This window comes from Nyctereutes procyonoides, unplaced genomic scaffold, assembly GCF_905146905.1.
Source record: "Nyctereutes procyonoides isolate TBG_1078 unplaced genomic scaffold, NYPRO_anot_genome, whole genome shotgun sequence".
Classification (NCBI taxonomy): Eukaryota; Metazoa; Chordata; class Mammalia; order Carnivora; family Canidae; genus Nyctereutes; species Nyctereutes procyonoides.
This window is the reverse complement of record NW_026575131.1, coordinates 43549668-43576368: the sequence shown is the minus strand read 5'-3', so window position 1 is coordinate 43576368 and position 26701 is coordinate 43549668. Positions and strand designations below refer to the sequence as shown.

Below are 26701 nucleotides of genomic sequence, written 5' to 3'. Positions count from 1 at the left end.
AGGTTCAGGAGGATCCAGTGGGGTTCGTTTCTCCTGGTAGGACTCAATTTTGAGTTTCGTGTGGATTTAAAGACGTGCTGAAGGCAACGTTCTTGAGCAGGAGGTTTGTGGCGGCAGCAGTAATACCCACTTCAGGCCCAGGCTAATGAGAATGGTTGATTCCTGGGTAGGGGGCAGTGGCTGGAACCAACGTCTCTTGTAGGGTGTGTGTGACGGGGGCTTTGGGGCCCCTGTGCCAGGGTGGCACAGGAGCTGTGATCTGCAAACGAACCCACCGAAGTCCCTAAATGAACATACTAGGACTAAGGTGTCCGAGGGAGCACAGGCTTTGTAAGGGCTCGGCTGAGACCCTCGGAGCAAGAGCTGATTGCCCCCATCCCCCCACTCCGCTCCCCACATCACTGGAGGGAGATTTGGAGAGGCTGCCACCCACGTCACCTGCCCTCCTCCTTAGAGGGCCAGAGAACACTCTCGTAGCTTTTTACTACAACCCACAAAGGGCGATACTTGTCTGTGCAAACTGGCACCGCCCCCCACAAAGTTCCATGAAACCATAGTTACTCTACAATTGCGGCGCATTTTTATTTATGTACTTTTTTAAAAAGGCCACATCATACCAACAAGCGTCTCACTAATCGTGAACTGTTGTGAGTGGTTTGGGAAGCAGAGGTCTAGCAGAGCTAAGTGGGCTGAAGCCACGCCGTGCGCCAGACGCCACCCTCACGCTGCCGGTCACGACGCCCCTTTAATCCTCGCTCAGCCTCGTGATTTAGATGAACCTCCCTGGTTTGACACATGAAGTCGTGGAGGCTTAAGTCAGCCGGGGCCCAAAGTCACACACACAACGAAGCAGCCGAGCAGGGACTTGAACCAGAGCCTGGGAGAAGCCAGGGCCTAAGTGCCGGGTCGCCGGGCTGTGTAACCTCAGCAGGAGGGGACTCAGGGCATCCTTGCGTCCGGAGTGGGTGCCACCCAGGGGCTTCTGCAAACTCCTGTGTGTGCGGATGGACCCGGGGCCACTCCGACTTCTAGGGTACCCACGGGGGGTCATGCCACCGAGGACTTCCTCCTGAGGGAGAAGGTGGGAAAATGAAGTCTCCGTGTGGGGAGGGCAGAGCGGCCAGCAGCTTGTATCCGTGTCACCGTGAAGCCTTTAATCCGGTGAACCCCTTGGTGCAGAGCCCAGGTGGACAGACTGAACTGTGCAGGCAGATGGACAGACAGACTAATGGTCCGGCTCCCCCTTCACACGAACAGACCTTTCTTGTTTGCTCAGCGTTCATTTGTTGGGGAGGCTGTGGGTTGTGGGGGAAGGGGGGCGCCCAGTCCACACACCGGCAGCACCATGTGGGAGACCCCTGCACACCCCGTGGGGCTCCAGGCCTTGAGAGACGGCGTGTCAGTCACCTGGGACTACTGGGCGCGCCCCGAGAGTTTGGGGTTGGGCTGGTCCGCCGTGGGCCCGAGGCCGGGCCTAACAAGTCCCTCGGTGATGCTGACGCTGCTGCTCCGGGGACCCCTCGGAGGGGCGCTGCCTCTGGGGGAGAGGGATTCCAGCAGAACCGTCCTCTCTTCACACTTCTTTGGTATTTAAGGGCCCCTCCTACGTTGAGACCCCTGGCTGCTCACCCTTTGGGCGATGCACCTATAAGCCACGAGGGGGGAGGAGCTGAAGGGCCATTGCCCGGCTGGGGGAGCCCAACGCAGCCTCCCCAAGCCCAGGGTTTCTGCGCGATGCCCCCCTGACACAGGTGGTCCAGAAACACTTCCTAATCCGCCTCATCTGAAAGATCCCTGAAACAGGACGGTGGACGGGGCCTTTCTCAGCAGCCGAGGCACGGTGAATGGAAGCTGGTCACTCCAGGTGGCTCACTTGGTTCTCCAGAAACAAAGTATTTCAGAGAGGGATCAGTGTGACTAGCAGGAGACGGGAACACGCAATGCTACCCACGCTCACTCTGTGGGGCATGAGGTCCCCAAGCCCGGGCACATGGGCAGAGGTTTGCTGGGATGGGGGCCTTTTGCATGTTCAGCACAGTTGCTGGGAGCCCCTGCCTGAGGCCGACAGGCCGGCAGGCCGGCAGGAGTCACCTGATCCAGCTCCCTGTGTCACCTTCCTTTTTAAAAATTTTTTTTGTCACCTTCCTCTTTATCCCCCCTCCCCCCACTCTCCAGGGACCCATCTTTGGAAGACGGAGGCCGCTGTAGGCTCACTTCCCAGGCGCACACCTTCAGGGCTGCAGACAAAAGCTGGGGCCGCCCCGGTGCAGAGACACGTCCTCTCTCCCCAGCTCTCCCCAGCTGTGTATGAAGCCGGTTTCTTCCCGTGTGGACGCCAGGCCTGGAACCAATCACTTTACTGCAAAGACAGCCACATCCCTAGTCACTGAACTCCAGGCAAAATGCTTTCCATTTCAATGGAAGTGATCTAGGAAAGCCTCGGGGATCTTGGGGTATTCCTATCTTCCGAGGGCCTGAAGAGCTGGGGAGCATGCCTCCTTTCAGCCAAAGGGCTCCCTGAAAGCCCAGAGGTGGAATCACGCAGGAGGTCGAGAGCAACCTTTTTTCTCTGGGAAGGATATGCATAGTATGCGCGGGTTTACACGATGAGTTTCTATTTTTAGGACTTACCCAAAAAAGAAATCAATACATTTTCAAAACTCTCTACTGCACTCCTCAGAAATTCCACGGGAAAAAGAACCAAACTGGGTCACTTAAAAAAAAAACAAAACACAAAACCTTGGAGTGTTTGGAGGGCATCCAAATACTTAAAAAATATTCCCCTGGCAGGACCAGAGGGCAGCGCTGCCTCCCAAGGGATGGATCCCTGACGGGCGGGAGCGGGCCAGAGCCTGCGAAAACTGTTCTAAAGTCACTGTACGGCCACTGTGGCCTTTACATACCTCAGTGAACTGTTAAAAAGGAAAACAAAAACCAAAAAACCTATGGGAAACACACAGTATTAAAAAAATAAACCAACACTTCGGGGGTGCCTGGGTGGTTCAGTCGGTTAAGCGCCTGCCTTCAGCTCAGGTTGGGATCCCGGGGTCCTGGGATCGAGCCCACATGGGGCTCCCGGCTCAGCAGGGGGTGTTTCTCCCTCTGCCCCCTGCTCGTGCTGCCTCTCAGATAAATAAAAATACAATCTTAAAAAAGTAAAAACCACTTGAGGTCTCAGGCTAGACTTAGGGCATGAAGAGCCCGGTCTCAAGAGGCGAGGCGAGCCTCAGGAAGGGTTGTGGAGTTTTCTGGTTACACGGGAGGGATGAGAAGGAGCGCCTCAAAGCACTGGAACGTTCTAGCGACTTCCTCTGGCTCCACGCGGCTTTCTGCTGGGTGGGGAGAGGGAAAGGGACCCCCCCCCCGTGGCCGGTGCTAGAGTCCACGCTGCGGACTTGAAGGCTTTTCTGTAGCCCAGAGCTCCCGAGGGGGTTTCAGGCAGCAGAATCCCTGAAGCAGAGGCGGGGGTGGGGGGCAGGCTCGGTCGAGGGCATGTGGCTGATGCGTCCTTTAAAATCAACACAACTGGGAATCCCTGGGTGGCTCAGCGGTTTGGCGCCTGCCTTTGGCCCAGGGTGTGATACTGGGGTCGTGGGATCAAGTCCCACATCGGGCTCCCTGCATGGAGCCTGCTTCTACCTCTGCCTGTCTCTGCCTCTCTCTGCGTGTCTTTCATGAATAAATAAAAAATAAATAAATAAAATCAACACAACTGACGCCTCGGTCAAGAGGAGGAACGGAAATAAATGTCCTTTAAGGGCAGCGGAGCAAGGGCCCTACCACCACACGCTCGCCTCGCCCGGACCCTCGGCTCTCCCCGAGGGTAGTGCTGTGAGAGAGCACGGCTCAAGGACAGGTTTTGGAAAAGTTTTATTGCATTTTGTTTCCATGTGGAAGCACGGACAGAATCGAAAAGAGGCAGCATGTTCCACGTACTGTTCATGGAGAATCACATGGCTAGATGAATTTCCTCCATCCTGCACTGAGCTTCACAAACCTTCCCCACCCACCCGCAGCACAAGCTAAAAAAGGAGGTTTGTGGTGATCATTTAAAAAACTCAAATCCACGTGTACAAATTCACAGATGCTCAGCACTCCGAGGTCTGTGATGTCTGCATCCCTGTCCGTCTCCTCATCTCCCCACTCTCTTCAGGCCTCGTGCCTCCAAATGGCAAGGCCACTCAGTCCCCACGCTGCCCATTCCCGTGAGCGGGACGGCCACCTGCCAGCTTGCAGAGGCCTGCGGGCCGCGATGTCCACCTTACATCCCGGTCAGCCCTGGGCCAGATGACGGCCTCCCAGGTTAAAATACAGATAAGACATGGCTACGTGCACATTTAGGTGTCTAAAACATCAGAAAGGGCACCCACTTTGGAGATTTACAAAATGGGGCAGAGGGGGGTGATGATGGGCTGTGCGCCTTGGGGGCTGTGGTTGTGTCACTCAGCATTAATGCAGCTGACTGGCCACCTTACTGGGAGAGGGAGAGAGAGGGGGAGTGAGGGGGGGGAGAGGGCAGGAGGAGATGGAGGGGGAGGGGTGCTAAGAGTAAGCAGACAAAGAAAACCTGAAATAGCGTGTTTTTTTTTTTTTTTCTCCTTTTGACTGTGTAAGGCATTTTGAGCTGGAAAAACTCTCTCCTTCATACTGTTCCAAATAATCAGCGGGAATATAACTGGTGATTCAGAATACAAATAAGACCCCTTTGATCCCACCCCACCCTCCAGAAGTCACTCTACACACCCAAGCCCATGGAGTACAAGGAGGCAAACTGTGTCCACATGGGGGATGAGGCCACTTAGGGCTCTGGCCCTGGTCCCGTCCCTCTTGGTCACAAGGTGGTAAGCATCTGTCTTCGGTGACGCTTTAAGTCCCATTGGGGCGCCTGCCACTGCCTCCTGGGCAGCGGGAGGTCACGGCCCCCCTGCCTCTCCCAGGCATCCCTAACCAGGCGTCCAGGCCGGTCCATCCACGCACCGGCCAACGGCTCCCTGTTAGTAGAGGCGGGCCGGGAGACAGCACCCTCCACGTTAGTCAGGCCAGACAGACAGCAGAGAGGAAATCAGAGGCCAGAGGAGTGATTTTAAAAAAGGAAAAAAAAGAAGAGCAGCTTCGGTCACCAAAAAATAGATAGGATGATCTTTTAAAAATAAAACATGGGGACATTTTTTTTTTCTCTGCAATGCTCAGCCATTTTACTGGAGACATTAAAAAAAAAAGTTTTAGAGTAGTTGGTTTGCTTTTTCTCGATTTAAACATTCGTGAGAACGGACAGGACGGTAGTGCTGTGATGTGGTTTGTGTCTGAGTGGCAATGCTGGTCAGGGTCCTTCAGACCACATACTGGTACGGGTCTGCCTTCCCTTGGTCTGGCGTGGCAAAGGGGCTGGCCCAGCCTAGAGAGAAGGGGTGGCCAAAAACGGCTTTCATGTTCATCCATTTTGTTTTTTTAGCCCATCTTCTCTCTTCCTTTTTCAATTGTTCTATTCCCTGAAAACAAGAACAATCATACTTTCAGTCAAGCACTTTATTGCTGTGGATTTTGGGGACGAATGTCCGTTAGCTTGAGATGAATGGAGTAAATGCTTCCTTGTCAAGCCACAGAGCTACCTATATGATACATGTTTCTTCTCTTTCTCTCATAAAAAGTGTCAAAGGAAAAAAAAGCGTGGTTTTTTGTTTTGTTTTGTTTTTGTTTTTTGGTGGTAGTAGCGGTGGGGTGGGCACATATTTACAGGTCCCTCCAGGGAGGGAAAAGTGAGCAAATCCACAGGCTGCAGAGCCAGGATTCCTGGGCATGCTGATCCAGTGTGTTTCACTAAGTGGAGGAGCACGTCTACCCAGACTGGGCTCTGCGGAGGCGCTTCCGGCCTGGTGCTGGGCCCGGCTGTGTGCAGGAATGCTGTGAAGGCTTGGATGCAAGAAGCCTCAGGGCTGGCAGGGGCTCGTGATCATGACAGCTAATGTTGGCCTTCGATTTGGGTTGGTTCAAGTCTGGCACTACTATGACCACTTTGCAGACAAAAAAAAAAAAGGAACAAATCAAATGACTGCTCTGGCATTGTTAGTCTTACCAGTCCGGGAGGTCAAAGAAGCACCCTGCTTAGCGGGGCTGGCGAGGCCAACCTGAGGAGGCCAGACAGGAGTAGGAGACCGTGGGTGAGGGGAGAAGCCACCACAGAGGAGGAAGGAAAGGGATTAGTATAGGTTAGAGGGGCTGCCTGGACAGACAGCCAGCCCCAGGCATGGCAAAGGGTCTTCCGGTGCTCCTCAGGGAAGAAGCAGGAGCAGAGGCCATCTTGGTAGTTGTCCACAGGCTGGACTACTCCCCCACTAAGCCTCACGGGAAAAGTAAGCTAGGGAGGAAGCCAGTTCCCTCCCTTCGCCCCTCTTCTGATGGAGCTGGTCAGTGGGCAGGGCCTGAGGATGTGGTGCTGCCCAGAGGAACAGGAGGGAAGCAGCCTGGCAGGAGCCTGGCTGAGGATCTGTCTGCCGTGGTCTCTGGTGAGGAGGAGGAGGAGCAGGGAGGAGCCGGAGGGGCCAGCCTAAATGGAGTCTCTGTTCACGGAGAGGGAGCGGGGAGGGTCCAGGCGGAGGGTCCATGCGCTTTCCCAAGACAAGCCCTTCCTTCTTTTCTGCTTTCCTTTCCAACACAATTCCCTTTAGGAATGGCCTTGAAGGGGGAGGACAGCTAGGACAGGGCTGTGTGAGTTTTCCTTCTGGCTCCCTGAGCCCAAGGCCTGTGTGGCCTGGCCGTATGCAACAGTGGGCGGGGCCAGACGGTCACCCATGGGTTCCCTGCGGGTCTTAGGCAGAGAAGCTGGTCACATTTACCACTTGGGCACATAGCCAGATCTACACCATTGGCTACTATTGTTACAGAAACTCTTACAATGATGTTACTTCTTAAAAAAGGTATAAAAGTTGCTGAGAGCCCCCCCAACATTCGAAACCATCGGGAATTTCCCTGGATCCAAAAGATGGCGCCTTGCTGCTGAGAAGCGCCAAACCCCTGATTTTCCACACCCCCAGGGAAGGGCCTGGGGGGCAGTGGCAAGGAGTCTGTCTTCCTACGAGCCTCCATCTGAGACTAAGTAATCTGCAGGCCCGAAGCCGTCCCACAGAGCCCCTGGATGACTGAGATTTGCCACCTGAGGGGGACCTTGGGAAGCCAGGACCTCATGCCTCTGCTCCCCAAACTAAGTGCTACCTCTTCCTCTTGGGGCTCCTCACCTGGAACCCAAAGCCAAAAAGAAGAAATGCCCACATCACAGCAATGGATTGACCACCTTGAGGCTTTTGGACACTTAGGGCAGCCAGACAATGGTGGTGGCAGTGGCACCAGGGGAGTGGGCTCCAGTCCTCCCAGCCAGCAGCCTCGAAGTCTACAGAGAAGGAATTGTGGGTATGGGTAAGGGTGGGGGTGGGGGGAAGGCAATGGATGAGAACCAGAGCTGGGCCAAGCGGAGGGATCTAGTGGCCAGGTGAGGGCTTGATGCCCACAGCTCGGGGCTGCCTCCTGATTCTGCCCTCTGGACCTACTCATGCGGCCACCTCCTTTAGGACGTTGACCCTGCCCATTTCAGCTGGATTAAGGCACCCTTTGTTCATCATCCTCTCTCCAGGCCTCTAGTCCTTGGAGGGGAAGGGAAGGGTGTCCCTGTGCCCGGTAGAGTGCCTAACATGGCAGTGCGCAGAAGATAGAACCATAATGGGAGGATGGAAGGACTTTTGGCAAAGGGCACCCTTCACCAAGGCTGCTAGGCCCCATTCCTGCTGTGACCTGCTGGGCCTGCCCCAAGGGAAGACTCAAGTATGTGCGTGGGTGTGGGCCTGTGTGTGTGTGTGTGTGTGTGTGTGTAAGATCCAGTGTCACTATAATGGAGGCCTGCGCCCTGCACACCTCACACCTGGCCCTGGTCACAGGTCTGGCCTGCACACACCCCTCCCAGCAACACCTGCCCCAGGGCCTCCCCCCAAGCCCAGGAGTGGATGGGGTGGGCAGGCTGCCCACGTACCGTTTCATCTGTACAGATGGAGTGCACTTGGGTCCCAAACATCACTGATGTGAAAATGAGGAAGAGCAGCCCCTCGAAGCACAGGAGGATGAGGAGGATCACTGTGGTAGGTGGCGAGAACGAGCTGCACTCTGAAAGGAAAGGGACACGTGAGACTTGGGGCTGCTGGCCGCTGCCCACTGCATGCCACTCAATGCCCCCAGCCCCGCATGGCCTGGCACCTCCCGGGTGCCACACGTGTCTGGTGTCTAGGCCCAGACGGCCACTGTCCTGCCCCACACCTGGTTGCACAGCTTGCCCTCGGGCAGGTTCTCCAAGGGCCAGGCCCCTCCTGGGGCTTCCCCTCCTCACACCTGTTATCCCTTGCTCTTTTCTCAGCCAGCATCTGTATCCTGGTGCCAAGCACAGTGTCAGGCACATGGAAGGCCCCAGAAAGGCCTCAGGTCTGAGGCATGAAGACAGGGAGACCCTCCTCTCCACAAAGAGCACAACATGGTTGCACAGGTAGAGGTGCCTCGGTGTGGTTCTGGTTTGGCCATGAATTTTCTGGACATTCCTACACCTCTGTCTGCTTCTGGGTGACAGGAAGGGGCCAGGTCCAGAGAATCGCTCAGGGGTTTTGGGATTCGAAGTTTATGAGGGGGCAGTTCAGCTGCTGGCCTTGGGCCTGAGCTGGGGGTGAAATAAGCCCCAGGGGAAATGCCCTTCCCAGGAACATTTGGATCACAAGATGGTCAGTCCAACCGGAGAGCTGTAGGACCCAGAGCAGGTGCTCTCCCTCTCCTGGCCTCTCTGGGCCCAGGCTGCCGGGGGTGTGACCTGATACAAGTCCCTGTCCACGCCCAGGCCTCTGCCCCCTCCTCAGTAGAGCAGGGAGGCTGGACGAAATGGGTGGTTCTGTTTTAAGCAGCAGAAACCTCCGTCTGGGCCAAGTCTAAATCAGAAGCACCTCCAAATGGAGAGCAAAGCAGAGGTGCTGTGGGTGATGGTGGGGGAGGGCAGAGGGACTGCCTGGGGGAATGTGGACAACACTGGGAGATGGGGGTCCCAGCTGATGATACTCACTACCCTAGGACCCTGGACCCCACTGATGGCCACCTCGACCCATTAGTCCGGTTGTGCATGTTTCTCATTGCCCCAGTTCTCGGGCCCCTTGCCCTGGTTGGAGGGGTCTGATTGGGGGGGGGGGGGTTGGGCTTCACTGGGCTTTGGGAACTTGGAACCTGGGGGTTCAGTGCTCTCCTGAGCAGCCCTACATGGGGGGTGGTGGTGAGGACAATCTCATCCAAATGCCTTTATCACCTCACGCCTCCCTTGGGACTTAATGCCTGTAAATGCCTTCCCTTCTGGGTTCCTTGCTGGCAGGGCCTGGTGGGGCCAGCTCGGGAGGTTCTGGGTATGGCAGCTGCCTTCCTGGGTGCTGGGCAGGGTGGGCAGGATGAGGGTTCCACAGTCAGGCAGCCACAGCAGGGTGAGGATCCTGGAGCCAACTCCCCACCATGGGCTCTTGCTAAGAAGCCCCCACTAATATTGTCTCGCCCCTGCATCCTTCCCACCCCACACGCCATGGAATCGCATTTGTTCCCGTCCTTGCGTGCTGACTGCCTTGCTCACCACACCTCCAGCCCCAGAAGGCCGGGACTTTGGCTCCCTGCTGGACTATCAGACTTGGAGTAGTGCCTGGTAACAAAGGAATGTGGGCACAAGGCCGGGGCTCTCTGAACTTTAGTTCTCCCTTACGTTGGGTGGCATGGTTGAGAACACGCGAGAACATCTGCACAGGTCATCCCGGGGCCCCGCATGTGCACATGGCAGGTGCCCACTGGAAAGAGGCGCCTTGCTCCTTCTGTCCTCACCTTGGCTGCCCCGGGGCCGGGCAGGAGGCGGAGCCCAGCACCATGGCGTGCTCTCCACCCTCACACAGCTACACATACCCTTCTCCTCCTCGACTGGCCCTGGGAACTATGTAAATGGAGTTGGGGAGGCAGGAGCCAGAGCCCAGGAGTGTAGAACTACCCCTCTACCCTTCTTCAAACCTCAAGTCAAAGTGCCCTGATTCTGGGGACACCCCCTCCCCTTCTTACACAAGCTGGATGTGAGGCTGAGCAGTGATGGTGGTTAACTGTCACAATGGGCCAACCTCAGGCTTCCACCTTGGGGACTGTCCTGGCCTAGCTGCTACAGGAACTGGGTGCCTCATGCCTCTTCCATCAGGAATCCCAACTGATGACAATCAAGAGCATTCAGGGAGGAGCCTGGGCACTGGGGTCATCCAGGCAGGGCTGGAAAAGCTGGCTCCAGACTAGGGCTTGAATAACAGCCCTCTTCTTAGATATGTAAGCTTGGGGACTTGTTAGACCCCTGGGACCCCCAGCTTTTGTCATCTACTAAGTGGGAGCATCCCTCCTGCCCCCCACAGACTTGTTGTAAGGTTGAAATAAGGAACTGCTCAAAAAGCCCTGTGCACTGCAGCTGGCTCTTAATGGGCATGAATGAAATGGTCCCTGCTGGCCATGCTCTGAAGACAAGAGACACTCCGCCTCATAGATGGTCCAGGTCACTCTTATCACTGTTAACCTGACAGTGGCAGGTGGGGGGAATGATGGGGTTGATAAAATGTCCTTGTCAGACTCCACTGTTAAGTTGCCAAGGCCACATCTGGAGTTGGAGCGGAGCGCCTAGCGGGATGCATGTACCTTGAGAATGTTCACCAAGGAATGTGCTGGTGCCCTGCCCAGTTATGCAGAATGGTCTGGGCCAGACCCTCCTGCCCCCTACTCTTCTCCATACTATCCGCCTACTAGAGTTTCCTCCTCTGGCTGGTTCTAGAACTGCAGGAGTCACAAAAACTGGGAGACACGGTGACACAGGCTGAACTGCTGTCACCCGCAAAATTCATATGTGGAAGACCCAACCCCCAGGTGATTTTATATGGAGATGGGGCCTTTGGGAGGTAGTGAGGATTAGGTTGAGGTCAGGAGGATGGGGCCCCCAGGATGGGATTAGTGCCTAAACAAGAAGACGCCCCAGAGAGCTTGCTTTTGTTCTCTGCCATGTGAGCACACGAGGGGAAGGTGGCTGTCTGCCAGCCAGGCAGAGAGTCTACCCAAGGAACAAAATCTCCTGGCACCGTGATCGTGGACCTCCCAGTCTCCAGAACTGTGAGAGATTGGAATGCCAGCCACCTAGCCTGTGGCACTTTGTCATGGCAGCCCAAGCTGAGACTCATGGGGTTCAATTCCCCCCGCCCACCCCCCCCAGGTGAGGCCAGGCCAGACGGGCCAGGGGACGGGGCCAGCCTCTTCACATCCAGAGGGGAGCTAAAGATCCCGTCCTTCCCACGGGCTCACCAGTTCTGGAGGACAAGAACAGCAAGATAGTGCCCAAGAAGACAGTACATATAGGAAGGGCACAATTCTAAAAGATGGTGAAATGAAAAAGAGTGATTTTCATTCAAAGCCTGATGCTTCCGCTCCAGGCGTTTGTCTCACAGACTGTGTGTGTCAGAGATCTTGCCCAGCATGTGGCCTCTCAATTCCTCCAGCATCTACTTCTCTCTTATTTTTATTCTTGTTTAAAATCATAAAACTGCATTCATTTTTCACAGCAGCTATTTTTTTCCCCTCAGGATTTGTGTGGCCTTCTGGTTGGGGTTCCTTGCTCAGTGCCTGTGCACTGAAATGGATACCACTACAGCAGGGAGAGCTGCTCTATCACCTTAATGTAGATCGGTAATTAAGCAGTTAAGAAACCATCACACACACACAAAAATCAAAAGTTCAGAATGGATTTCTGTGAGACTGGAATGAAATGACTTTTGATTAAAGTGCCTCTTCTTTTTTTTTTTCCTTCTAAAGTAGATTCCACACCCAGCATGGAGCACAATGTGGGGCTTGAATTCATGACACCTGAGCTGAGATCAAGAGATGCCCAACCGACTAAGCCACCCAGGTGCCCCTAAAGTGCCTCTTCCTAAAGACAAGGAGACAAAGGTTCTCTCCATGGCAGGGCTCCCGTGCCCTGGGACGTGCTTCCTGTGGGGGCCTGCATTTCCCCTGGGGACCCTCAGGCTAGAGGGTCTGTCCCACTCACTACTTTACCTGTGGAACTGACTTTAAGGGGCTGCTTTTTTTCATGAAGAGAGAGTCGGGCCTCTGCTGTCCCTTCCCTGGTCAGTCCGTAGGCTTGCAGCAGATCTAATAAAATGGGGTTGGCCCCTGGCACCATGACACAAACCAAGAGCCCGCCCTGCTTGGGTCGCACACCGCCCCTTGGAGCAGGGAGGCAGGCTCCGGCACATACTCACTTGTCCAGTCTTCTTCAAAGCAATGCAGAAAATGGAATCCCACCATGATGAGGGCGTGCAAGGAAATGAGAGCTATGTACATCTGAAACAGGAAAGCAGTGCAGACGCCATTGTTGTGAGAACCTTCTGACCGTACAGGCTCCCGGGACAGGGGCGCTCAGAACCTCCCGTTCCGGAACACTCTGGCTGAGGGCTGACCAGGAGAGAGCCAGAGAGGCACCTGGTGATTCCTCTACTGGTCTCCCATCCCAGTTCTGGGACTGGGGTGAGCAGCACTTACTAGTAGTATGTGGAATAAGATAGAAGCCAGCGCCTGTCGCCAGGCGTGACCTGGGCCCTAGGTGGGCCAGGGTGCTCCAGGCCTGTGGCTTCCCTTCACTTGAAAAGTCTGGGTGCTGACTGCCAAGGGCTCTTGCAGCCCTTGTGCTAAATATTCTCTTTATCTACTCACAGGGAGGGCTTGCAATCACCACCCAAATGGGCTTCTGTAGCTACTTAGACTGGACTCTTGGGAGGGGAGCCCAGTACAAGGCCCTTGCTTATAACCAATCAACTTGAGCCAGTTTTCTAGAAGCTCAAGTGGAGGGCATAGGAACAGGCAGGAGTGCTCTGGGAGGAAGGCAGAGGAAGGCCAGGCTATATTCCGCACAGCAGCAAAAAACACTGTGAGTGCCGAGAATTTCCAAAGGACCACAGCACCCCATGGCTCCGCGGAGGTGGGGCGCGATTCGGAAGCTGACTTACTGTAAACAGGACGAAGTACTTCTGGTTGTTCTCGCCAACACAGTTATTGACCCACGGACAGTGGTGGTCCATCTTCCGAATACACCGCTTGCAAACGCTGAAAGGGCCCACAAGGCAGACCTTTAGGGGTGTCCTCACAGCAGCAGGGGCCCGAGGAGAGCAGAGAACCCACCCCCTAGCTCTACTCCGTGCACGGGGCCTCCTGGGCACTACCTGCTGTCCCACTGGGCGTGTTGCAAGGGGCCTGGAAGGTGGGTCAGGACCCCCATGGTCACACTTATTCCAAACAGGGGATAGTCCTATGTCAACGAGGCCCCTTCACGTTTAACATGAAACAGGGTGGAACTGAGGGGCTGAGCAAGAGGCTGCTCTCCGGTGCTAACGGAGAGCTGTGAATCCGGTTTACTGACAGGATGGAGCGAAGAAGCAGTTTCCACAACGTGACAGTCCGAGATAGGATACAGAAAACAGTTGCTCCCAACATCCCCCGAAGACCCAAAACCCAAGGGCTGGGCACTAGCAGGGAGGGTGTGGCTGACCGCAGAGGGCGCCGGAATAGGCAAAGCAGAAGGCAAAGCGGGCTCAAGTGCAGGATGTCTAGGTCGACGGGAAGTGCCCCTCAAGAACCTTCCAGCTCTAAGATAACAACCTCTTAGCTGCAGAAGCAGAATATATTTGAGCGTAAGTGTTGATCAGAAATGCCATTAATTTGCAAATTACTAACTTGTAATTGGGCTCATATTGGGACTGAGACTGTTTCAAGTTTATTGGTTACCAAACACCCTCCTCGCCCCTTTTTTGGAAGAAATAATCTGAAACAGGAATACAGGCTCACAGGGCCTTGAAAGCACCTACCCCCAAAACTCAGGTTTAGAAACACTCCTTTGCCAATAGATGGGCTCGCCAGAAATTGGTCCTTTCTCAATTTGCTAACATAGGCTCCTTGACATTATTTTGAGGTTGTTATCTGCTCAGAACAGTTTAAAATACTATAAATAGAAGCTTGGAAAGAATACAATTAGGAACTTTTCTTTTTTGGAAGCCCCTTAGTTCACACTAGCTTTTCTTTCCATCCGTTTCCACAACTAACTTTACTTTGGGTTCTTAATTTTTTAAAAAAATATTTTATTTATTTATTAGAGACACACACACAGAGAGAGGGGCAGAGACAGGCAGAAGGAGAAGCAGACTCCGTGTGGGGAGCCTGATGTGGGACTCGATCCCGGGTCTCCAGGATCACATCACGTCCTGGGCTGAAGGCGGCGCTAAACCACTGAGCCACCAGGGCTGCCCTACCTTGGGTTCTTAATTAAGTGCACTGTGGGCCATGACAGGTGGATGCTGGTGGAAGGACTATGTCGCATTCACACGTGGTGAGCTCACACTCACTGAGCTCTGGCGACTGTCAGGGCAGGGAAAGCACAGGAGGAGCTCTTCTGGGAATGGAGTTTAGGTGCTCCCCAGACTGCAGGCCAGGAAGCACAGACCACTCTGAATGAGAGCCCCATGGCGAGGCCATGGCTGACTTGGGGCTGTGGGCTCATCCACACCCCAAGGAGGACCTGTGACCTTTTCTGAGCATGGCGTGAGCTTTGGTGGCAAGGTAGGCTTGGGTCTGAGCTACCTTGGTCAGACTGACCAAACTTGGAGCTTCAAGTTCCCCACTCACAGGAACTAAGTGTTGGAAGCACAAGGTGAGAACTGATCACGGGGGCCTGGCCAATCTTCACCTCGTTCTTCTCCACAACTTCGAAGGTCCTCACTAGCATAGGGGGAACGAGCACATCTTAGAGATGCTGGCCCAGCTCTATAATCTTCCTGGGAGCCAGAAGGACAGGGGAAGAAAGAGGCATGAAAGGGACACGGAGGGATATAAAGAGAAAGTCAGGTACCCATCTCTCTCTGTATGCATGTTACCAATTAAAACTACATATGAATATGCATACTACAGATTTCAGTTGATAACACTTGTTCCCAGGATAGAATTTTAAGAGTACAGACAAGTAGACAGTGAAGACTGAGCTGCTCCCTCCACCAGGCCCCACATTCCCTCTGCAGAGTCACCTTGCATGTCCTTTCTCAGCTCTGGGGTCTTAGCTCCCTCCCAATCTAGGGACCATACTCCAAGGGTCACTCCTTTCCTGCTCTGGGCTCCTGACTGGTTTCTCTTCCACCTGTGCTTCTTCCTGCAAGGGGGTTCTAAGTGGGTGCTCTAAAGCAGTGTTTGGTCAGCAGCACAGATGTGCCAAGTGGCCTGACATCCTCTAAAGGCTGCCCAAGTTTCAACAAGCTCTTAAGCAAATCCATCCTGTGCTCTCCTCTCAGCCTCTAAAGAGACCCAGTGGGCACCCCAGGAAGTGAGTTTCACAATGGGCTACGTGTCACTGGGCGGCCATGCCAGAACACTCCTCTTCCTCCTCCAAGGAGCAGCAGGGACAAGCAAGCACAGCTGCTGAGAGCTGTAGAAGCCGGCTCAGAGTGCCAGGCTCTGAGCTACCGGCCTGCAAAGACATGGAACGCCCAGGTGGTCCTCCCCGCAGCGTGTGGAGCTGTTCAGAAGCAGGCTGTGGGGTCAGGCGAGGGTGCATGTGGGTGGGGGGTCCATCCATGAACGTGGCGAGAGGTCCTGACCAGGGGCTGTCTCGCCTACGGCTTACAAAACGACCAGCTGCAACGGTTCTGCATTTGAGACCTGGAGTACACCAGAGGTGAGGCCAGCCCCGCAGCCCATCCAGCTGCCTCACCTTGGGCACCAACGGTCACGAGGAAGAAAAGCTGTGGGCCTCCCACGACCCCCAGATACCCTGGTGGGGAATCCGTCACCTCAGAGCCAGCCCTTTTCCTGTTCCACGCGACTACGTGGGCAGGATGGCTCTGCGGTCCCCTCCCCAGACACAGGAGCTGAGGGCGCTTTCCCCACTCTTGCCACTGGGGAGAACCTCTCCTCTCTGACCTCCTTCCGCTCCTTCCTGAGTGCGCTGGCCCTCTTCTGGGACTCTTCTCGGGCACCACTTGCTGCCCCTCGTGTGAGAGCTGTGGGCTGGTAAGCTCCTGGGGCCACGGGCACCGGGGGCCTGGTAGTATGTCCTAAGCCTGCGGGAACAGTCGCTGCACAGCCCTAAGGTCTTCAATGTAGGCGTCTGTTGATGTCCCTGACTTTGGGGTTTCCCAAACCCTTTCTGTGTTTTTTAATCAATGTTCTAGAAGAGGGCAGTGCCTCTCCTTCCCTCTTCCTCCAGGTTCCCTGCCATTTTTCAGGCCCGGAAGCACTTCCTTCAAAAGCTTGGTGGATTCCAACAAGCTCATCGGCTCACAGGCGCTTGGGCCTGTGGCTCTTAGCCCCCAAAGGAGCTGGCTGAGGCCCTGGGCCAAGCCGGGGTGATGGCCCACCACGGAAACATAGCTGTATCTGTGAGGGCCTGTGTATCTCCTTACAGAGCACTTACCAAACAGTATCAGGGTGGGAAAGTGCATTGGCCCCACCTGAGTGGGAAGCTCCAGGGTCAGGGCCATGTCTAATCCACCACTACAGCCCAGGGCCAAGCCCAGGACCTCCTTTGCAGAGAAAGAGGCAGCCTGGGAAGTGGCTCCACCACATCAGATTGGGAGGCCCAGCAGGGCAAGAGAAAAAGGCACAGCAAGAGGACACCAAGTGGACCATACTCTGTACACAGATTTTCATCCCACACCTCCTTCACTGTGATTAACAAATTATAAGCAAAAAAGCACCTACCACATCTTGGTCCCAGCTCAGCAACAATTCTGGGTAAGGAAGTCCAGTGTAGCAGTAAGAACACTGCTCTTAGATCCCCATGTTGGGCCCTGGGCAGAGAAACTTAGCTTCTCTGAATCGCTCTCTGCAGAATTAGTCCTGATCTCTCAAGGTTAGAGATGATGCAGGTGAAATGCTTTAAAAATACTGCTAGCGCTATATAAATTTTATCGGTGGTAACAACCATGAGAGAGACAAAGTGAGAATCTAGCAGGGACCCTAAGCACCCCATGACCATCTCAGCCTCAGTGTGTATGTGTGTGTGAGGGGTGGGGAGTGTGGAGGGGTGTGAGGCTTTTCCAGGGTCATGGTTTCCACCTCCTTGTGCAAGAGGAACCTAGTGCATAAGCCTTGCTGTCTTAATTAGCAAGAATAGCTCCCTCTACAGGGTTTCCACATTCCTCCATGGTTCTCAATGCCAGGACAAAAGCAGCCCGGAGTTCCAGAGTGTCTCTTGGTGGAAAGAGGATCCATCCACACACCAACCACCAGGCTGGAAAGAACATCTACCCATCCAGGGTCAACATCTACCCATCCAGGGTCAGGGAGTGTCTGTGGTACCCATCAGAACTCAGGGAATGGGGATAGTTTTAAATTCCATGGGACTCTGTTGGGAGGACAAGATCCAAAGAGAAAAAAAAAAAAAAAAAAAAAAAAGATCCAAAGAGCCAGGTGCGTGCTCATGCACGCAGACATGCACCTTCGCCCCAGAAGGGAGACAGACACTGACGCTCTCAAGCCTGGCAGCAGGCCCCTTGGCTCCAGCAGTCACAAACCTAGCTCTGTTTGGCATGCTGGGGATCGGCTTATCCCAAACCATGGGTTCCCAGATGGCCTGGGTCGCCACGAGCCCTCACAGAGGAGCAGTTGTCAGCACACACTTCCTGATGCAGGAGCAGGCGACACACAGACATCCTCACTCAACTGCATCTGAATCAGCAGCTCTTGTTTTGCTGAAGCTGATTTGTTTACTAGCATTCAAGAATACCTCCCTCGGATCATCCTGGGGAGAGAGGCGAGGAGGAGGCGGTGAGCAAAATGCCAGGCAGTGGAGGCAGCCCGGGGTTCAGGGAGGAAAGAGAAAGAACCACTGTGGTGACCAGAAAGTTGTTTCCTGCAAAGCTCGCACCTCCCTGTTGCTGATCCAGCCTATAAACCCATCTCGCCCTGCCACATGCACACACTTCTACAAACCAGTGGCTTCTGCTGGGGGAGCCAGCTGACTCATATAGTTATTCATGTCTAACCCTCACAACAAGCTGCCAAGCAACAACTCCCTTCGCAGAGGACAGCGCAGAGCTCAGAGGGAGCCTGCTCCACGTCTCACAGCGTGGTGGGAGCACTGGTGGACTCTGAGCGCTGACCTCTCCAACTCTGAGTGAAGTGGGAGCCTGCTCCACCACACTGGGCTGCCCGGAGTTGGGGCCTCTTTACTCAGGGGATGACAACGTCTCGGGTGGCAGAAAAGGCAAGACAGGTGCCTCCACCTCAGGCACAAGCAAGCCTTGAGTTTGTCTGTAACACAGATCTCAGAGGTAAACTGACCCCATGGTGGGCTCTGTGCAGAGAAACTCCGCTTCTCCAAACTGCTGGACACCTCATGGGAGACAGCAATCAGCACAGGCTCTGTCCAAGCTGCTCAGCCCTCACTCTCACTAGAGGCCAACAAGTTGAGGGGGTCACCACCTTTCTCTCTCTCTCTCTCTCTCTCTGATAGCAAGACATACATATAATTACATCAGGCCACACAGGTCACCCCCAAACTGGAGTTCTAGTGGGAAGAGCCCTGGAAAGGAGCACACACACTGGGCCCCAAGTCTGTCTGTGGAAATCACTAGCTGTGAGCTCCTCCCACTACCCACTCCCCCACCAGCCTGAGAGAAGGACCAAGTAACATGTTTGTCTTTCTGTAATGTAGCGTTTAAAATTCCCTTGTAATAAAATGCAGTTTTTAGCTAGATGTCTTCTTGTTGAGAAGACTCACAACAATGAAGAAATCTGAAAACCAAAGGGAAAAACCACCACAGATGAGATGAGGAAATGGCTTTTTTTGGCCGGACTCTACAACTGTCACAACCTCCAGTTTTGTTTTAAAGAAACATCTTCATTCAGGCACAGTCCCTTCATTTCCCTCTGAAAGTTAAGGGAATAGGGCCCACCTCTTAAATGGGTCAAGTACTGAACACTCTGAACGATTTTCCAAAGCTCTCTTGTGACCTAAAGTAATAAAACTGTGAGGCAGAAAGAGCAGGAACCCCCTTAATTTTACAGATATGGAAAAAGAGCCGGAGACAATCAAGGGCCTGGCAGGGTCCTTCGTCAGGTGTGGGAGATTCAAGTCTTAGGACAGGTGTCCTGAGCCGGAACCAAATGCCCTCTCCAATCTAAGTGAGCTCCCCGGGGGTCGGGATGGGGGGATAGTCACAGCAGCCACTCCGTGCCCAGAACAGGGGAAATTCAGAAGTCCTGTTGCTGATGGCACCCGAGTGAGAAGCAGGTGCGGGAGCATGTGAGAGGTGAGAGAAGGGAGGAAGCAAGCTGGGGGTACATGTGGGGGGCGATGAGGAGTGGGGACACATGTGTACCTGCAGTGGTGGGCTCGGTCGGGCTTGATGCTGCAGCATTTGGGACACTTGTACACCACCTGTCCAGGCTTCAGCTGTAAACTCTCGATGAATTCTTTAGTGGCATTTCCTTTGGGTACTGCCCCCTGTCAGAAAGAAGAAAGGTGTCAGGGCGGGGCAAGGAGTTCCAGCAGTTCTGACACTGCAGTAGAGACGGTCACTTGGAAGCAGTAACTGTACACATGGCCAGGACATTTTCACCCCAACAACGTATGTGTTCTGAATTATGCCAATACTGATGGACACTTAATGACAGAATTTTCCTGAAGAAAGTAAATGATTTTTCTGAAGTGAACAGTTACATTGTTCCTGATGATTTTTTAGAAGATTATTTATTTGAGAGAGTGAGAGAAAGACAGGGAGAGACCACGAGTGGGGGTAGGGGCAGAAGGAGAAGCAGGCTCCCTGATGAGTTGGGGAGCCCGACTCAGGGCTTGATCCCAGGACCCTGGGATCATGACCTGAGCTGATGGCAGATGCTTAGTCAACTGAGCCACCCAGGCACCCCATGTTCCTGATGATTTGCTAGCTAGTCAAATAGTTTTCATTGAGTCCATTCTTTGCTATGTAAATACTACAGTGAGGATTTGACTCACAGATTACTTTTTGGTTTGCATTAAAATTTCCCAGTAATAGGGATCCCTGGGTGGCGCAGCGGTTTGGCGCCTGCCTTTGGCCCAGGGCACGATCCTGGAGACCCGGGATCGAATCCCACATCGGGCTCCCGGTGCATGGAGCCTGCTTCTCCCTCTGCCTGTGTCTCTGCCTCTCTCTCTCTCTCTGTAACTATCATAAATAAAAAAATTAAAAAAAAAAAGGTTTTAAAAAAATTTCCCAGTAATAGCTTTGGCCTTTTCGAATTATTTTTTGGCAGGCATCACACCCAACAGTTCAGTTTTCCCAGGTCAAACTTTGCAGCTCTCAATGTTAGTGGCTACTGTTTAAACTAGAATCGAGTTTTATTTACGTTTTTTTTTTTTTTTAACCAATCCTATTGTTATGAAGCATTGGTAATCTATATTCGGTTCTCATAAATCCAAAAGCAACTGGGAGGGACACTGGGTGGCTCGGTGGTTGAGCATCTGCCTTTGGCTCAGGTAGTGATCCTAGGGTCCTGGGATCGAGTCCCGCATCAGGCTCCCCTCGGGGATCCTGCTTCTTCCTCTGCCTACATCTTTGCCTCTCTCTCTCTGTGTCTCTAATGAATAAATAAAGAAAATCTTAAAAAAAAAAAAACCCAAAAAAACAAGTGACTGGATACTGCTGCCCTCAGATTTGACTTGCCTCTCGACTAGAACTCCAACTCGCTATCCCATCCTTTTCTTATGCTTGTGGATACTTTTGTGATTTGTTTTATCTGTCAACACCTTTGGGTGGCAGACCCAAAGTGCCACCAGAGTCTACTGGGGCTGTGTGCCCGTCTGAGCAGAAGGAAAACAGGCCATGCTCAGGCCTAAGCCAGGTCCCAATAATTGATCTTCAGCAGGCGCCTACTGGGTACTTAGCCTGTGCTCTGGTGCACACTGCTATGGATTCAGGAACCAAATGAGGTCTCTGTCTCAGGAGGCTCCTGGTCTTTTGGAGGCTAACAACAATTCTAGAAGACAACTGTGTTGCAGGAGCACAGAAGAGCCACTGCCAACTAGCCAGGGGAACCAGAGAAGTTTCAAGAGGTTAGGGTTGTTTTTGTGTTTTTAAAGTAGGCTCCATGCTCAGTGTGGAGCCCAATGTGGGGCTTGAACTCAAGACCCCAAGATCAAGACCTGAGCTGAGACCAAGAGTCAGATGCTTAACTGACTGAGCCTCTCAGGTGCCCCTGAAGAGGTGAGGTTTACAGGTGGTCCTGAGGCATGCAGAGAGGTTTGCAAGGTGGACCTGAGAGAGAAAAGTGATTCTGGCCAGCAGAGGGGCATAGGTAGAGACATAAAAGTGAGAGTGAGCACAGGACATCTGGGGCACGGTGAGAAAATCAGCATGGCAGAGCCCAGGGTATGCAGTGTCAGCAGAAACGCTGGATAGAAGGGCAGGGGCCAGCTTGAGAGAAAATGCCTAAAGGCTGGGACAGGATTTTTCTTCATAGGCCACCCAGAGCCATCAGGTAACATCTTTAGGATGAGAACTCAGTTGCCTGTATGTGTGGATCAGATCAGAAGTGGGAGAGAAGAGAAGCCAAAGACCAGTGAGGAGGTTACTGCCGATGGCCCAGTAAGCAAACAATCAGCTAATGAGGCTGAAGGAGAAGTGGGGAGGAAATTCAGATCTAAACTAAAGGTGTAGGGAACCAGATTTATCCTGTGGTAGTAGAGAGGGTATGAGACGGGAGGAGATGAACAAGCTCCACGTAGAGCAGCTGGTCAATGGCAGCATCTTTCACCACTTAAGAGCACAGGAGAAGCAAGGTCTGGGGAAGAGCTGATAGGCTCACTATTGGATACGGGAAGTCTGAAGCGCCTGGGGGACCCCCAGGAGAAGGCATTCAGGAAGGAGGTTGGGAATATGGGCCCAAGAAACAGGAGAGAAGAATGGTCAGTGGCATAGCAGTAAGGGCTAAGAGGCTGGCTTGAAAGTTGGCTGGCCCTGCTTTAAATCTGGGTTCTACATTTGTGGGGTTTTGTTTTTTTGGTCTTTTTAAAAAGATTTCATTTATTTGAGAGAGAGAAAGAGAGAGAGAACAAGCAGGCAGAGAGGGGGAAGCAGATGCCCCACCAAGTTGGGAGCCTGATGTAGGGCTGGATCCTAGGACCCCGCCCTGGGATCATGACCCATGCCGAAGGCAGATGCTTAATTGGTTGAGCCACCCAGGAGCCCCTGGGTTCTACGTTGGTAAGTGGAGTGCCCATTGAAAAGTTGCCTCTCTGTATCTTACTTAGTTCCCTAACCGGTGAGCCAGGACCCATTTTATCCAGTTCTCAGCATCACTGTGAGGATTAAACTAGACATAGATGCAGACAACTCATAGAAAGGGCTCAGATGATGCTCCCCACAGAGACAGTGCTCAGCACACGGCAGTGCAGCAAACTGAATGTTTCGTCTCCCCCAAATTCATAGGCTGAGGTCCTAACCCACCGTGTGTGGTATTCAGAGGTGGGGGCCTCTGTGAGGTGATTAGGTTATGGGGTTAGCACCTTACAACAAGCCCTCAGAGAGCTCCCTTACCCTTTCTACCATGTGAGGACACAACGAGAAAATGCCCATCTATGAACTAGGAAGTGAGCCCTCCCCAGACACTGAAGCTACCAGGACGCTGATCTCGGACGTCCCAGACTCCACAGCCAGGCTGTACCCTTGGTCATGCGCAGGAGGCAACAGAGCAGCTTTAACAAGCTACGGATGGGGATCCCTGGGTGGCACAGCGGTTTGGCACCTGCCTTTGGCCCAGGGCGCGATCCTGGAGACCCGGGATCGAATCCCACGTCGGGCTCCCGGTGCATGGAGCCTGCTTCTCCCTCTGCCTGTGTCTCTGCCTCTCTCTCTCTCTCTCTGTGACTATCATAAAAAAAAAAAAAAAAAAAAAAAAAAAACAACAAAAAAAAAACAAGCTACGGATGCCTAGACTCTGATGTGGTGCTGCTACCATGCAAGAACCATCAGTGGTGGGGCCCAGATACCTGCATTAAAAAAAAACAAAACAAAAAACAAAACTCTCAGCAGGGCTGAGAACTTCTATATTATTGGACCAGGAGCTCCGTGACTAGGTCTACCTTGTTCAGCACCAGAGCCCCTGGCCTGGAAAAGGTTTATTGGTTTCCAGCACGGGGTGAAAAGCGCAGTGAAAGCAAGTGGAACAAGCAAGAAGGGAGGAGAGTGTGCCAGCCTGGGGGCTTCCAGCAGCATGGCCCGGCTCCCTATCAAGAACTGGGCCAACACTGAGTCAAATCATATTATGGGATGGGCCTGCTCCACGCCCTCCATCCAAGGTCTGGGCGACTCCAGGCCCCACTCATCGGTGGGTAGCCACAAGATGCCACCATCAGGGAAACTGATGTAACGGCTGAATAACAGAAGCTGGGACACGCCCAAGTCCCGGAGGGGCCTGAGGTGAGGGACTGTGGTCTACTAGGGTGGGTAAAAGGGGGAGTTCAGGGCTGACAGAGCATTCCTGGTCTCCTTAGAGCAGGGGTCATGGCTTCTAGCAGGCCAAGGGAGGGGGTCCCAGGGTAGAAGGGGTGAAAACTGGGTGTCAGAACCCTTCTCACAAAGGAGAAATTCTAGGATGCAAAGAGCTACTGAAGAAATAGTAAGAATTTGAAATGCCACAACCGGACATCACTCTTGTCTCACGTACAAAGGAAAAACCCTGAGGAACACCACTGTCCCAAGGAGATAAAGCAATGGGGCTGACTTTTCCTAAATGAAGGCCCCGGTTGTTTTTCACCCTCTACATCCGTTTTTAAGGTCCCAGCCACCAGAGCTTGCTGGAAACCTAGGAAGGCCCCACATAAAGGGCTACAAGAGGGAACCCCAATAGTGCCAAGGGCATCGGAGCTCTCATTTGGTACCCTCATTATCACCTGCTATTCCAGACCACGAGGGGAACCTAACAGTGCGGCCTTTTAAAAGTCTGTCCCTCCAGCAGCACCGCATGTACATAAACCCCAGGAAAGGCTCATTTCCTTCCCAGCGAGTCTCCATCTGCCTAGGGAGTCCATCTCGCAGAGCCAGAGACCAGCCGGGCCAGTCCCTGAGACTGACCAGCCTGTGACACAGGCCCTTCCCAAGCCTCTGGCTCAGAGGTCTCTTGTCTCTTTCTTTTTTTTAAAAAAAGAATATTCTCTTCTGTGCTTATCTCCACAGATTTCAGAATTTCCTGTTATTAGTTCATGGTAAGGAGTTTTGTTCTGTACAATTCTGGACAGACGGCAGGGAGTCGGAAGGCCTGCTGAGACATTTCTGCCAGTGTTGTCACACTGGCGTTAACTGAGAACCGCCTACTCCTCATTCTTACACATCTCACAGGGATGTCTTGAAGCTTCCATGCTACTGCAGCCCGGGAGACCACAGCGTACCGATTATTTTTTTCTCATTTCCACAATAATACTTGTTCATGATTTAAAAAAATAGAGAGAGAGAGAGAGAGAGAGAGAGGAGAAAATTGAAAAGGAAAACCCACCCTTTGATTTCACCACCCATAGATCTGTACAATTAACATTTCGGTGTATATCCTTCCAGTCTTTTCTCTGTGCACTTGGCAAGCTAAAAACACTGAAGAATTTATAGGTCCGTCATGCTCATATGTTTCTAAAATATGTATTTGGCCCTGTAGTGGCATCTGTTTAAATCTGGAGTAGGGAGGTGTGATACGTTTCTATCAACCATTCCCCTCAGGGGTTAGCCCAAACTTCCAGTACCTTCCTTGACCCCTACCCACTTCCTTTCCTATTTCAGAAAAAACTGAGGCTGCCAGGATGGGCCACCAGCTTGGAGGATGAGGATCCCAGCTAATCCTGGTCTTCAGGGGCTGCAGACTTTTACATCAAAGCTTCTCCCCTGTGTTGTGCCCACACTCCAGGCTCTCCCTTGCAGCGAAGGTTCTCAAGTTTGTGCGTACTTCTGTCTCTGCTACCTCTCTCTTACCCTAGAGTTCACTGCTCTCTGGCACCCAACGTCCACACCAGGAACACCTCTCACCAGGTCACTGTACAACTTCCTGTGACCAAACCCGAAGATTGATTCTATGCCCTCATCTCCCTCGAATCTCCTGTGACCACCAGTCCCTCCTGTCACTCTCTCCTGAGGCTGCTCTGCTCCCTCTGGGTGTCCTCCTGCCTCTGGGGCTGGGCCACTTGCCCTCCCTTAGGGTGCTGCCCACCCAGGGCCCTAGGGTTTCTCAGGGATCCCCATACTGGTCCTCTCTCCTCATTCTGCTTCTCCCTACCCCTGCCAGTCCTCCCTGTCACACCCAGTGGTGATGCTCAATTGGCAGCTCCAACTCAGAACTCTTTTCGAGCTGTAGACATCTCCACCTGGTTGTTCAAGACGCATTAAAGCCAAAGAAAACCAGACCCCCAAATTCACCATGCTAGAACTGAATCTGTTCCTTTTGCCAGTCTACCCCTCCCATTCTCCCATTCTCCCTTCTCTGGCCTGTGGTTCATCCGTTTACTGTGCATTCAGGGTAGAAATCCGGCAGTCATCCCCAGCACTCTGAACCCTCTACCCCACATACTGGCTCCAAACTGTGCCTCAAATCCCACGTTCTCCCCTCCATGCTGCCATCATGGCCTTCATTCTGGTCCATCCTCACCTCCCCCAGATGTTAGAGCATCTCCTGCCTCTGCCCATCCTCCTTAACTATTTCCCAGAGTAAACTTTCTAAAACGGAATCTGGCCATATTATTCTCCCTGTCTGGATGCCTTCACAGGCTTTGCAGAGCCTTCACAAGGCCCAGCATCCAAGCGTCCACACAGGGCTACCACAACCCAGGCCTGGACCATTGATCCAGTGCCCCCTGGTATCCCACCGCCAGCAGTCCCACTCTGTGGACTACCTGCAGTTTCCAAAGGCACTGTGCTTTCCAAGTCTTCCTCTTGTGCTTCTAGGGACCCTGCGTCGGCACGTCCGTCCAGCCTGTCAGATACCTGCTTGCCTCTTGCCCTGGAACCAAACCCACTCAGAGGGATCACCTCCTCTGCCTTCTTCCTCACAGCCCCCAGGCGGCACCCAAGGCAGAAGCCATCACTTGGCCTTTGCTGCCCCGGCCTGTTTTTATTTGTCTTAGAACACCTATCATTTAAGTACATGGCTATAAATTTCTGGAGGACAGCAACAATGTCTTTCAACCTGCATTGCCCAGGGCCTGGCACAGAGCATGTATTCAATAAACCCAAGCTGAAGGATAATGATGATACAACAGACATTTATTGAGTGCTCCTATGCCAGGCACAATTCCAAGAGCTTTACTGTATTTTCTCAGTTAATTCTACCAATGAACCTGTGAGGTGGAGACTCTATTGTTCCCCATTTTACAGATGAGGTAACTAAAGCAGAGAAATCAGGCAATGTCCCAAGATTATATGGCTAACAGGAAGCAGAACCAGGATTCGGACCCTGGCAGTTTGAGTCCAGAACTCTTGTCTCTACCAGAAGGCAACTTAAGTATTTACCAGATGTTGCTGTTAAGTGACTTGAAGAGGCTTTTTAAAATTGCCTTGATGCTATAATATCATTATCCTGCCAACAACTGCACACGAACATTAAGACTGAGACAGGCCTGTTTCAATAAGTACTTAGGATAACA

General features: G+C 53.0%; 1 protein-coding gene across 4 annotated transcripts in view; it reads right to left on the bottom strand.

Annotated features, from left to right (window-relative positions):
• The window catches only part of ZDHHC3 (zinc finger DHHC-type palmitoyltransferase 3), a 54674-nt gene that overhangs the window by 5366 nt on the left and 22607 nt on the right, over positions 1 to 26701 (bottom strand). The window contains exons 2-7 of one of the 4 annotated variants that reach the window (XM_055343672.1): positions 19425 to 19549; positions 13068 to 13164; positions 12324 to 12405; positions 12118 to 12213; positions 8018 to 8148; positions 3854 to 5489 (exon numbers count right to left, since the gene is read on the bottom strand). In XM_055343672.1, coding sequence (XP_055199647.1) covers positions 5331 to 5489; positions 8018 to 8148; positions 12118 to 12213; positions 12324 to 12405; positions 13068 to 13164; positions 19425 to 19549 — 690 coding nt within the window. In that variant the 3' untranslated portion in view covers positions 3854 to 5330. Of the gene's footprint in view, positions 1 to 3853; positions 5490 to 8017; positions 8149 to 12117; positions 12214 to 12323; positions 12406 to 13067; positions 13165 to 19424; positions 19550 to 26701 lie in introns of those variants that run through there. The other 3 variants (XM_055343670.1, XM_055343673.1, XM_055343671.1) reach the window with 3 other exon arrangements.